Raw genomic sequence first — 13,799 nt, forward strand, 5'->3', positions numbered from 1 at the left:
CCTGCCATCGGTTAAAGTGACTGTGATTAACCCCAAATAAAGTTCAGCTGTTCCTGTAGAATTTTCCTGGTATCTTCTTGGTTGCATCCAACTGGTCCACAGAGAGCTTACAAAGCATGAATGGGATCTCATTGTTGAAAAGTATCAATCAGCAAGGGGGTACAAAAGAATTTCCAAGGCATTAGATTTACCATGGAACACAATGAAGAAAATTACTAAGAACAGGACGTCACTTCCAAATTGATGAGAAGACAAGGAGAAAACGGGTCAGGGAGGCTGCTGCCAAGAGGCCTACAGCAACATTAATAGAGCTGAAGGAATTTCTGCCAAGTACTGGTTCCTCCCTACATGTGACAACAATCTCCCGTGTTCTTCATATTTCTGGGCTATGGAGTAAGTTGGCAAGACGGAAGCCTTTTCACATGAAAAAAGGCATTCAAGCCCAGCTACATTTTGCAAAAAATATATATCCAGTCTCCCACAGCCATGTGGAAAAATGTGTTATGGTCTGATAAGACCGAGGTTGAACTTTTTGGCAATAATTCCAAATGGTATCTTTGGCACATAAATAATGGAGCACATCACCAAAACACTACCACACCCATGGTTAAGCATGGTTGTGGCAGCATCGTGCTTCAGGGCTGCTTTTCTTCAGCCGGAACTGGGAGTTTAGTCAAGGTGGAGGGAATGATGAATAGCTCCAGATACCAGTCAATTTTGGCACAAAAACTTCAGGTATTTTCTAGAGAGCTGAAGATGATTTTCCCTTTCAGCATGACATCGACCCAAACCATAAATCCAAATCAACAAAGGAATGGCTTCGCCAAAAGAAGATCAACATTTTGGACTGCCCTGACCAGACCCCAGACCTGAATCCAATTAAAGATCTGTAGGGTGACCTGAAGAGGACTATGCACAGCAGATGCTCTCATAATTTGACAGATCTAGAACGTTTTTGCAAAAAAGACTGGGAAAATATTGCCAAGTCAAGATGTGCCAAGCTGACAGACTCTTAACCAAAAAGACTGAGTGCTGTAATAAAATCAAAAGTTGCTTCAACAAAGTTTTAGTTTAGAAGTGTGCACACTTGCACAACCATATTATTGTAAGTTTACTATTTTTTTCCCCAAAAAGGTTTCAGCTTTTATCACATGAATTTTATAGGTTGCAATTTCACATTAAAAGTTGGAAAAAGTTCTGACATGATTTATCTTAGTTTCATTTTTTTACATCACAAAAACCTGCCATTTTAACAGGGGTGTGTAGCCTTTTTTAATATATTGTACATATTGTATATAGCGCTTTTCCAGCTGCAACAGTCACTCAAAGTGCTTTACAATTAATGCCTTACACACACACATGCACGCATGCAAACACACACACACACACACACACACACACACACACACACACACACACACAACCCGATAGTGGTGTCAATCATGCAAGGTCACAATCAAATAACTCATCAGGAGCAATGAGGGGTTGGGTGTCTTGCTACGGGACATTTTTTTTACCAAGACGAATTATGCCACCCAAAATTATGACTTTAAGCGAACATAGTATACTCAAAATTTGCATTGTCCTGTCCATCAGGATATCACCACGCCATAGCCCTTGATCTGCAGGAAACTGGTCCCAAATAAAAAAATAATAATCCTTAGGTTTACTCTAGAAACGAATTTAGTTTAAAAACTAATTTCAAAAATTCGAAAAATTTTAAATATTTGTTATAAATGATATAATAAAATCCCATATTAAAGAAGTAAGTTGTATAACACTCATATTAAGAGCATAATACAGCTTGCTTTTTAAAGGGAAATTTCACCGACGGCCTTGCGTATGCGCAGTCAGCACTGATGAGTAATTTAGTCTATTTTGATGGAGGAACTGGTGTTCTTCAACTCACAGTCTTTCTCACAGCACCTACTCATACCACAATGCATTGTGCGTAAGCCTCCCCCAATGCTGTGCAGTGTTGGGGGGTGTCATTTCCACCACTGGAAATGTAGCTAAGCCAAGAGAATGAGGATCCAATTTTTGAACAGTGTGTTTAGAGTAGATTAGAATATCAGAAACCCTGCTGGGCTCTATTTTTTGTTTTTTAACTGGGTTTCACTGACACCCCAGAGATGCAGAAAAAACTGAATTTTGTATTTCATGCGCTATCCCTGTCGTAGACAGATACTTTGACGTTGACTTTGATGGTTAAAAAAAATGTTGAATTTTCCCTTTAAACCTGCATTGAGAAAGTTTAGTCTCCCCCTTCTGGCAGTGAAAGTAATCACGTCTCTTCTTTCGGCGCTCTCCAATAGGAAAAGGCTACGCCAACGGTTATACGTGTTTGCCCTGGTTGTCGATCGCTTTCTTTCTTTTTTCTTTTTCTTTTTTTTTTCTTTTCTTACTTTAATCCTTACTCAGAACACCAAGTTTATTTTTCCTCTGGAGCATCAGAAACTTTTCTTGGACACTTCTTGGGTTTTCCCGCCATCGCTTCCAAGCCTGGAAGCTTTCTGACAGAACTGTAGTCCACTGACTTCCGGTTTCTACTGCAGCGGTCATGCCAGCTTCCTGTTTGTTGGCGTGTGCTACTGACAATGGCATATTTTTCGCGACGCCTGCAAGACTTACCATGGATAACTCTCAGCGACATGCACAGAACTGTCGACAAACTTTCCCCTGCACCTACCAGCAAACAGGTGAAAAGTTTCAAGTTGTACATATCTAGTTATGTCCACAATTAGGATGAGCGGACGGACGGACGGAATTGTGGACTAAACCTGCTATGTACAACTTGAAACTTTTCGCCCGTTTGCTGGTAGGTGCAGGTCAAAGGAAACTGGCAGTAGAAACCGGAAGTCAGTGGACTACAGTTATGCACAGAGTCGCCACACCAAAGTTCAGCTTCCATCCATCCATTAGCTGAACCGCTTATCCTGTTCTCAGGGTCTCGGGGATGCTGGAGCTTATTCCAGCAGTCATTGGGCGGCAGGCGGGGAGACACCCTGGACAGGCCGCCACGCCATCACAGGGCCGAGACACACACACACACAAACATTCATACCTACGGACAATTTAGTACGGCCAATTCACCTGACTTACATGTATTTGGACCGTGGGAGGAAACCGGAGCCCCCAGAGGAAACCCACAAAGACACGGGGAGAACATGCAAACTCCACACAGAGGACGACCCGGGATGACCTACCAAGGTTGGACTACCTGGGGCTCAAACCCAGGACCTTCTTGCTGTGAGGCGACCACACTAACCACTGCGCCACCGTGCCGCCTGAAGTTCAGCTTTTTTTTTTCTTTCTTTTTTTTCTCTCCTCAACTGTACTTGGCCAATTACCCTACTCTTCACATCCGGCTTCCCAACTGCAGTCACGGCCAATTGTGTCTGTAGCGACGCCCGACCGAGCCGGAGGTAACACGGAGAACTGAGCCGCCGACCCCCGTGTTGGTAGGCAACGGAATAGACCGCTACACTACCCGGGCGCCACAACCGAAGTTCAGCTCTGGCAAAACAATCACTGCTGTTTGACGTAAGTAAAACGCAGCATCATCTCCGGTGTGCCAGTGCAGGAATGTCATCCCACACCAGATTTAAAACTCTGTGTATCCTGTGAAACACAGAGATTTATCTGGTGGTGATAGGCTCAATCATCATTGTGTGAACTTGTTTGGCAAAGGCTTGAATGTCAGAGACATTCATTTATATGTAAAAGTCCCACACTCTAGCTTTATGGAGTTGACACCTAAAATTAATTTTTCATTCGCAGCTTGTAGTTACTGCTCTGGTCTAATCTCAATGCACTACTCCTATTTAATAGAAATGCTGCAAATTGATTACGTCCAAATGGCTAGGTGATACAAATTTGGGTGCGGAGGTCACAATACTCAAGATAACTACTTTTTCCCGTTCCCCAGTAACAAGCTTTGAACCCCAAAAAAAAGTAATGAAGGGCCAATTTGACACCCTGTTAAACCATCCCAACAACACAAAGATTTCATCACAACATGAAAACTAAAGTCAGTATTTTTTAATTAATCAAAGGCATGTTTCCTTTTTAATTAAACCAGTAGAAAAAGCTTGCTATCATGTTATACTTATGCAATCATCAATTACTGGCTCATCAAAGGCATCGCAACAATGTATTGTTGACTGGAACAGTCAAGTAAGAAAATAACAGAAAGTTGGGTCAGTTCAGATGAACTGATTCAACTTCCAGAAAAATAAAGAGCAAACAGGGCAAATTCTTCATGTCTTATCTTGAAGCTAATTGCGGCAGTGACAACGCATCTAACCTTGTGCAAACGACAATGATTATGCAACAGCGAAGACACTGTTGCAGTGTTCGCCATTGTGAGACTGGTTAAGAATGTCTGCTTCAGCTGCATTTTTTTTTCCATAGCCAAAATCACCCAACCTTTCCTCTACTCTTTTAATCAAAATCCAAATTCCATTTTTAATTACAGAGAATAACATTTACCCTCATTTATCTGTGATAACAGACTTGACCTTGGGTAGGTTACTTGGCTGTTGACAGAAGAAGGCAAAGGTGACCTGTGACCACTGTGCAACAGACAAAGATGTCAAAGCTCAAGCTAATTTTTCAGGATAGCCAAAAGGACATTGGATCAGAAAGACGGAACACACAAGTGCACAAGTGGGTGATGTAAGGTGAGGACATGTGACAGAAAGTTTCACATGTCAACTACCATTGATGTAAATAGGTACGCGTCCTGGATCTGATGCGTTTCAATCCGAAATGATGCAGTAAACTCACTATCTATTGCATCAAGGGGGCACATCTGACACACCCTATTTTTTCCCCTGATAATGCTACATTGTGAACAACAAATCCATGTTGAAATCATAGAAATAAGGTCTATTCCATTGCCTACCAACACAGGGAACGCCGGATTGAATCCCCATGTTACCTCCAGCTTGGTCAGGCGTCCCTACAGACACAATTGGTCGTGTCTACGGGTGGGAAGCCGAATGTGGGTATGTGTCCTGGTCGCTGCACTTGCGCCTCCTCTGGTTGGTCAGGGCGCCTGTTCGGGGGGCAAGAGGGACTGAGGGGAACAGTGTGATCCTCCCCTCCCACGCGCTACATCCTCCTGGCAAAACTCCTCACTGTCTGGTGAAAAGAAGCAACTGGCGACTCCACATGTATCGGAGGAGAAATGTGGTAGTCTGCAGCCCTCCCCGGATCGGCAGACTGGGTGGAGCAGCGACCGGGACAGTTGGGAAGAATAGGGTAACTGGCCGGACAGAATTGGTGAGAAAAAGAGTGAACAAAATCCTACAAAAATGAAATCTTAGAAATAAATGAAAGAAACCTCGCCACCAGTCACCATTTTTAAGAGATCCTGTGTTCAATCATCGCGACATGCTACTTTATCTGCAACAAGCCCACCGCGCAGACCTCACTTCAACAATCAAGGCTACAGACTTGGTATTGGTAAATAAACTCACGCGGCCACTGTCACTCATGTCGATGATGACCGATGATGTAAGGCTTTATGCAGTGCATTATATTTAATTTTGGTGCTAATTTGGTGCTACAGGCACCATTTTGTTTTTATTTGAATATTGTTTTGTTCACATGTGTTATACTCAACTCTATTTGATAACTGATGTTGGTGCTATTATGTTGCTATAGACACCATTTTATTTTAATTTTGTAGTCTTTGATGATGTGGTAATGTTTTGTAAATTAAGTTTTCAAATTTGGAATGATATTTGTTTAATTTTCAGTTAAATTTTCAAAACATACATGGGTATAATAAGTCAAGTCAATTTTATTTGTATAGCCCAACATCACAAATTACAAATTTGCCTCAGGGGGCTTTACGACATCACAACATCCTGTCCTTAGACCCTCGCAATAGATAAGGAACTCCATAAAAAAAAAACCTTTAACAGGGAGAGAAAATAGGAAGAAACCTCAGGGAGAGCAACAGAGAAGGGATCTCTCTCCCAAGACGGACAACGTGCAATGGATGTTGTGTTTACACATTTTACCCAATACAACACTGAAAGAGGATAGCAGAATTATAATGGAATTATAAGATATATGAAGAATATGATGAGGAGGCTGTCAAGCATACTTGTAACTATGTATGACATCAATTTGTCAAAAAAAAACAAATTATATATATATACTGGGGACCCACTCAAATGACCACCTGTGGGTCCCGGAGACTCACTACATTGAAAACCTATTTACATCCCTGAACTACTGAAGGCAACAGTCTCTTAACCAAATTTTTAAAAAAAATAGTTGTTAACTGATAGGAGAATTTGTATTTACGGTATTATTTATGAGAATTCAAGCCACTGTGGATAAGATACTGAGCCACTAACCTTTTAACTTATGTTGTTGGGTCAACTTGATGATTCAGGTTGGAAGCCAAGTTAAAAGCAGTACTCCAGTCCCAATTGTCACATAGGCTTATTATGAGCATTTTGAACTGCAGTAACCCGAACATAATAAGCTCCACTACAACCTCCAAAGATCACTCATGGCGATGCACAAATACCAACATCGAGTTCAAAACTGGGGGGGGGAAGCCATTTCTAAAAAGCAATAACCACATGACTGCTAAATTGAAATCGAGTGACTTATTGTACGTTGAAGCCTAATCAGGCCCACGTCGCTTATACTACACAGTCCAAATCCACAGAGTCAGCTGTAAAGCAAGAGTCAATCCTACAATTAAGGCTTTTGCATCGTGCACCAGATTTGGAGCAAATTATTGTGACAAACTGGCCCTTCCTTAACGAATCAGTGTACTTCGTGTCAGAGACCGTCAATGTGCCAGTGTGTGTGCCTACGGCTGAACTTTCTCGAATGCCCTGTGTCGCTGTTATAGACACTCTGACATAGTGGGCAGATCCAAATAACCTTTGGGATAGCAGGATGGGACAACAGTGCAATGTGACACCTAAACGTTGGGTAATAACAGTGAAACAACTATTCCAAACTGGCACTGAGGCAAACACTGCGCTGCTGTTGCTACTGGGAATACATGTCAGCTGAGCAGGGCAAAGTCAGTGGAGTAACTAGTAGACATTGACCTGGTGGCGTGAGGAGTGCACTTCCAACGTAACACTGCTAATCAGGGGGAACACCTGATTCCCCATGCCCCTTCTGACCACAGCATCACATGCCCTTGCTACAAAACAAAAACAGGCGATTCAAAAAGGGGTATTATATTAGGAGTCGACTGCCCTCACCCGTTACTGGGGTTCTGGTGTAACACGACAAATTCCATCAAAAGGTGATGATGGGCGACTCGAACGGCAGCCCGTGTAAACGGGAAGGTAGCGGGCACCAAAACGAGGGTAACGTTTAGCCTCCGGAAAACTTGAAACCGACAAGCAGAAACCGCGTCGTGAGCCGCCCCGTTTAACCACGGACAGCAGACCGACTACCGAAGCCACCGAAGACGCCGTCGTAAAGCCGACAGCGATGCGATCCACGGAGGCGAGGCACGCTTATTACGCGTGACCCCGACAACGCGGAGTACCAGAACACGACACGAGCTCGGGAGCGGGAGCTGAGCCGCGGGGGCAGGCTGGGTTCTAGAACAGGGGTTGCGTCGGCTTGACGACGCCGCCGGGCTGGCACGAGAGGACCCGCGGGCGCCGGATAATGCGCCGTACCTTCGGGCTAACGGCGGCAGCGCTCTTGAGGTAAACACGCCGCGGCGTGCCACCCAGAAGTCAAACGTAGCGGTGAACGACCCCGGCGTTACCCTTCCCCACCGGTTCAAATATCCACGTCAGTTGCGGCTTTGCTTTCCCTTGGAAGAGCTAACTTGACCCGCTACCTGCAAGATCGCCGTACGCCGGAAGTCTTGCGTTGCTCCCCCGCACGATCGGTGACGAAACGTTGCCTCTGAAAGGGCTCCGCTTCCCCCCCCGTGCGACGAGCGGCTAGCCGTCCGGCTAGCTAGCGCTGAATGTCAAAAGGCGCCGCTCCTGGGTGTTTACGCGAGCGACTCACCTCATGTTCTCGATGTCTCTGCCGCCGCTCTTCAGCACACACAGGGGAATCGCCAGCAAGGCCAAACACATCATCCAAGCGACGTAGAAACATTTCTTGAAGTAAAAAACAAACGTGCCGCTCGTCCACAGCAGCAGCGGAAACAGCAGCAGCGGTGTTATCCATAGCACATCCATAGCGACCCTCCGGGAGGGGGGGGGGGTTCCCAGCAGGAAATAACGCGGCTCGGCGAGAGCGCCACTAGCAAGACCGACTGGCAGTTAGCTATAGCGCGACGGTGAGCTGTGGCACCGCGACCCTGACAAACATTACAACGTTAGCGGCGCGCTACTTCTCCGATGACCCGCTGTAAAGACGGGGGGGAGGGAGGGGGGGACGCGTTTTGGGGGGTGTCTGTACAGCGAACGTGAAGCCCTCCTCATCTGTTGCTAAACGGCATCATGAGGTGGAGTCAAGTCGTCGTCGGTGGAAGTTTCTATTTCCGGTCGCGGAGGCGCCGCGTCTGGTCGCATCGGCGATCGGTTGCGCGATGGTGCCGTCGCGATGTGTGGAGAACCGCAGGCGTTCGCGGTCGTCGTGCGTTAACCGTGGTGAAAGGCGAGACTGGGAGGGTGACGTCAATCTCAACCCGCTTGTCTGTTTCTCCGACGCCGCTTTCGCCCCCTCTTGCACAAGAGCGCGCGAGCGAAGATCTCGGGGTCAGAGTTCAAATTCGGCTGTGTGCAAAATCGGCTTGTGAAACAAAGTTCACCCCTCCAAAAAAATAAATAAATAATGAAGCAACGCTCTTATGGCCGTTTCGCTTAGTTCATTTGACTGTCAAAGCGGGATGCTTTTTTTTTCCCTTTCGAGATAATAAGGCTGCAGATGCAAGCCACTGAGGTTCAGCCATTCGTTCACAACAAGAGTATGGCTTGTGTATGCGTGAACTGCAGATACTTAATTACCAGGCTATGCCCACAAGGTTTTATCATTTAGATGAAGCTGTCGTCGGGCTATAAAAGGGTGTGCACAGCGGAAAGGACGCCTACTGCCCGGGCTGACACCGGTGCCGTGATTTACAATCCGCAAAAGGTGTGCTGCGTAATGTTGGCTCGGAAAACGGCATTACATCTCCAACCTGAAAGGAGGGTGTACGAGCCCCCCCCCCCCCCACCCACCCATCAATCTGCGAAATGCTGCCGCAATTCAAAGTTGGTTAGACGTGATACATCGGAATGCAAGGGGAATGTTTACTCAGTGAAAATGTTTATTGGATAACAACTTGTTTTAATTTAGAAGAGATTTCAGCCAACAGTACATTTTTTTCCAATTGTGTTAAAACTACTGACGCCTGCATTAAATGATCATAATCTCTCAAATAAAAAGATAAATATTGATGCACAGGATCCATCCATCCACTATCCAAACCGCTCATCCTGCTCTCGGGGATACTGGAGTCTGTCCCAGCAGTCATTGGGCACACACAGGCTTATGCACGGGATGTTTTTCATACATCCCTTAGAGGAATAGTTGCAGCATGTTTAGTAAGAGCTCTTTGGTACAGTGACTCAGTGCATAATCCCATGCCACCAGCACCAATCCACAGCCATGTCAGAATCCCCTTCACATACCGGCAACATTTTAATGATAGGCCCTTTTGTTACTCCCGTTATGGCAGCATGTCCTTGACACTTAAGTGAGCGAGCTCTGGTGCCCCCCTCCGCTGCTGGTGGCAACTAGACTTGGCAGATGTGCAGTAATACATTTTTTTGGCCTCTACATCTCAGTAATTGTGCGGGTCTCTCGGCGCTACTCCTGGGCAAAGGAACCATTAGGCCTTTAAAAGGAGGAATATGTCTTCCACTTCGATAAATATGGGTTTTGTCATCATCACTTTTCCTCATCAAAACTCAGCACGTTTTACCATCCATTTCACACTCCTTTCCAGACCAAATCCACTCCGCTTGCATGCTGAGTGCCCATATCCTGGAAACCCATAAGAACTTTCCCCCTGCTACAGTCGTATTTTGGGCAGTTTTAGGCGGTTCGTTGGCCCGAGGGAGAACAACGCCACGCCATCGTCGCCATTTTTAAGTCGGATCGCGTAAACATTGTTGTGTGCGTTGTGTTTTGACTTTTTTTTACCCACCTGATCATGGCTTCAAAGCGTAAATGTGATGCAAGTCAGGGTCATGCATCGGAGAAAGGGAGAACGAAATAATAAAGCGTTCAGAGAGAGGTGAAAAGCTCGTATCGTTTTGTCACTTACTCGGTGAGGCAGGGAGCCAGCCCTGAGTGGGCTCTCGTTTCTGGCGTCAAACGGCCCACCTCCCTCGGTCGCGACCCGCTCCGGGCACAGTGGTCGGTGGTGAGTTTGAAAAGTAAGAAATGGTTCTTTAATGTTTTTTATACCTATACACAAATTCTCACTCAATTTTAATGCTGTACTGTAGTTACATTTATTGTTATTACAGCAGAGCTACAGCACCACGCCTGGAAAAGGGAAACCGGGGCCCCCTCCTGGAGCAAGGCATGGGAAGGGAGCTCGTCAGCCTTGGCCCATGGGGCCCGGTCGGGCCCAGCCTGAAAAAACAACATGGACCCACCACCCCGTGGACCCACCACACGCACGGGGATGAGCATTGGGGTAGGGGGCAATGCAGGCCAGGCAGCAGGCAAAGGCGTGCTGACTTCGTGTTTCGGCGAGCTGACTTCCGACATTGCAGATTGGTCCTTGGGACGTGCAATGTCACCTCTTTGGCATGGAAGGAGCCTGAACTGGTGCGGGAAGTGGAGTGGTACCAACTAAATATAGTTGGGCTCAGCTCCACACATAGCATGGGCTCTGGTACCGAATTCCTGGAGAGGGGCTGGACTCTTTACTTTTCAGGAGTTGGCCAAGGTGACAGGTGCCAGGTGGGTGTGGGGATACTCACAAGTCCCCAGTTGAGCGCCGCCATGTTGGAGTTCTCCCCAGGGAATGAGAAGGTCACCTATATATGACTGCGAGTTGCTGGGGGGAAGGCTCTTATTGTTGTGTGTGCTTATGCACATGATAGCAGTTTGGAGTATAAGGCCTTCTTGCAGTCTCTGGGGCATGTCTTGGATAGGGTTCCGCCTGGGGAGGCTATAGTTCTGCTGGGGGACTTCAACGCTCATGTGGGCAACGATAGAAAAACCTGGAGGGGTGTGATTGGGAGGAATGCCCCCCCTGGTCAGAACCCGAGCAGTGCCTTGTTATTAGACTTCTGTGCGAGTCATGGATTGGCCATAACAAACACCATGTTCGAACATAAGGTAGTTCATACGTACACTTGGTACCAAAACACTTTAGGCCGAAGATTGATGATAGACTTTGTAGTCATATCATCAGATCTGCAGCCGTATGTTTTGGACACTCGGGTGAAGAGAGGAGCAGAGCTGTCAACTGATCACCACCTGGTGGTAAGTTGAATCAGATGGTGGAGAAGGCTGCTGGACAGACCTGGCAAAACCAAACGTGTAGTGAGGGTGAACTGGGAACATCTGGCGGGGCCCCTGTCTGTGAGGTCTTCAACTTCCACCTCCAGAAGAGGTTCTCGTGTATCCCGAGGGGGACTGGGGACATGGAGTCTGAGTGGACCATATTCAAAGCTCTATTGCAGATGCAGCAGGTAGGAGCTGTGGTCATAAGGTCATTGGTGCCTGCTGAGGTGGCAACCTAAGAAACTTGTCATGCTGAAAAAGGAGGCCTTTCAGGCTTGGTTGGCCCAGGGGTCTCTTGAAGCAGCAGACAGGAGGCCAGAAGGGCTGCAGCTTTGGCAGTCGCAGAAGCAAAAACTCGGGTGTGGGAGGAGTTTGGTGAAGTTATGGAGGAGGACTTTTGGTTGGCCCCAAGGAAGTTCTGACAAACCATCTGGCAACTCAGGAAGGGAAAGCAGGGCTTGACTCAGGCTGTGTTCAGCCGGGGAGGGGAACTGTTGACTCGGACTGGGGGTGGTGGAAAGAACACTTTGAGGAGCTCCTGAACCCGGCTAACATGTCCTCAGTGGAGGAGGTAGAGCCTGAAGACTCAGGGGAAGCCCTACCCATATCCCTGGCCGAGGTCGTTAGTTAAGTAGTTAAGAAGTAGTTAAGTAGTTAAGAAGCTCCCCAGTGGCAAGACACCAGGTGTGGATGAGATTCACCTGTGATGCTGAAGGCTCTGGACACTGTTGGGCTGTCTTGTCTTACACGCCTCTTCAGTGTTGTGTGGAGGTAAGGGACAGTACCTGTGGAGTGGCAGACTGGGGTGGTAGTTCTCATATTTATAAAACAGGACCGGAGGTTGTGCTCCAATTATCGGGGCATCACATTGCTCAACCTCCCTGGGAAAGTCTACTCTAGGGTGCTGGAAAGGAGGCTCCAACTGATTGCCGAACCTTGGATCCAGGAGGAACAATGCGGATTCTGTTCTGGCCGTGGAACAACGGACCAACTCTTTATCGTTGCAGAAGTGCTAAGAGAGGCATTGAAGTTTGACCAGCCAGTCTACATGTGTTTTATGGACATGGAGAAGGCTTACGACCGTGTACCCCGGGGCACTCTGTGGGGGGTACTGCGGGAGTATGGGGTACCAGGGCAGTTACTACAAGCCATCCGGTCCTTGTATAAGCACAGTGACAGCTGTGTCCACATTCTCAACACAAATTCAAACACATTTTCGGTGAGTGTCGGAACCCCGCCCAAGTTGTCCCTCTTCTCTGATACTGTTTGTAATATTCATAGATAGGATCTCAAGGCGCAGCCAAGGTGAGGAGTGTGTCCGTTTTGGGAACCTCAGAATTGCATCTCTGCTCTTCACAGATGATGTGGTTTTGTTGGCTTCATCAGAACGTGACCACCAGTGCGCATTGGGGCAGTTTGCCACTGCGTGTGAAATGGACAGGATGAGAGTCAGCAACTCCAAGTCTGGGGCCATGGTTCTCTACCAAAAAATGGTGGGTTGCTCCCTCCGGGTTGGGGATGAGTTGTTGCCTCAAATAAAGGAGTTCAAGTATCTCGGGGTCTTGCTCACGAGTGAGGGTAGGATGGAGCTGGAGATTGACAGGCGGGTTGGTGGAGCATCAGCAGTAATGCGGACATTGTACTGAACCATTGTGGTGAAGAGGGAGCTGAGCCGGAAGGCAAAGCTCTCAATTTACCAGTCAATCTTCGTTTCCACCCTCACCTATGGTCATGAGTTTTGGGTAGTGACTAGAAGGGTGAGATTGCGGATACAAGCGAGATACAAGTGAGATGAGTTTCCTCCGTAGGGTGTCTGGGCTCAGCTTTAGAGATAGGGTGAGGACCTCGAACATCCGGAGGGAGCTTTGAGTAGAGCCGCTGCTCCTTTTCACCAAAAGGAGCCAGTTGAGGTGGTTCGTGCATCGGATTAGGATGCCTCCTGGACGCCTTCCTTTGGAGGTTTTCCGGGCATGTCCAACTGGGAGGAGACACATAACTCCCTGGAAGGACTACATGTCCAGTCTGGCCTGGGAATGCCTTGGGATCTCTCAGGAGGAGCTGGAGGGTGTTGCTGGGGAGAGGGACGTGTCTCCGTAACCTGACCCCGAAGAAGCAGCTGATGATGAGATGAGATGAGATGAGATGAGATGAGATGAGATGAGATGAGATGAGATGAGATGAGATGAGATGAGATTTTCAATACCCTACCAGAGATTAATTGGGGGGAAAATAGAACCAAATGCACTCAGTGATTTGTTTGGGGTCTCCCCTTCATTGCCTTCCCTCTCTAAATCAAAAACAAAAAAGACGTTTTAGCTTTTGTCACTCTACTG

At 47.1% G+C, this 13,799-nt stretch overlaps 1 protein-coding gene across 1 annotated transcript in view; it reads right to left on the minus strand.

The window, feature by feature from the left end:
• Window positions 1-8,724, minus strand: part of agpat2 (1-acylglycerol-3-phosphate O-acyltransferase 2 (lysophosphatidic acid acyltransferase, beta)) — a 70,209-nt gene extending 61,485 nt beyond the window's left edge. Inside the window, exon 1 of the mRNA XM_056290749.1 lies at window positions 8,020-8,724. Coding sequence (XP_056146724.1) covers window positions 8,020-8,195 — 176 coding nt within the window. The 5' untranslated portion in view covers window positions 8,196-8,724. The remainder of the gene's footprint in view (window positions 1-8,019) is intronic.
• Window positions 8,725-13,799: the final 5,075 nt, after the last annotated feature.

This window comes from Lampris incognitus, chromosome 12 (assembly GCF_029633865.1).
Source record: "Lampris incognitus isolate fLamInc1 chromosome 12, fLamInc1.hap2, whole genome shotgun sequence".
Classification (NCBI taxonomy): domain Eukaryota; kingdom Metazoa; phylum Chordata; class Actinopteri; order Lampriformes; family Lampridae; genus Lampris; species Lampris incognitus.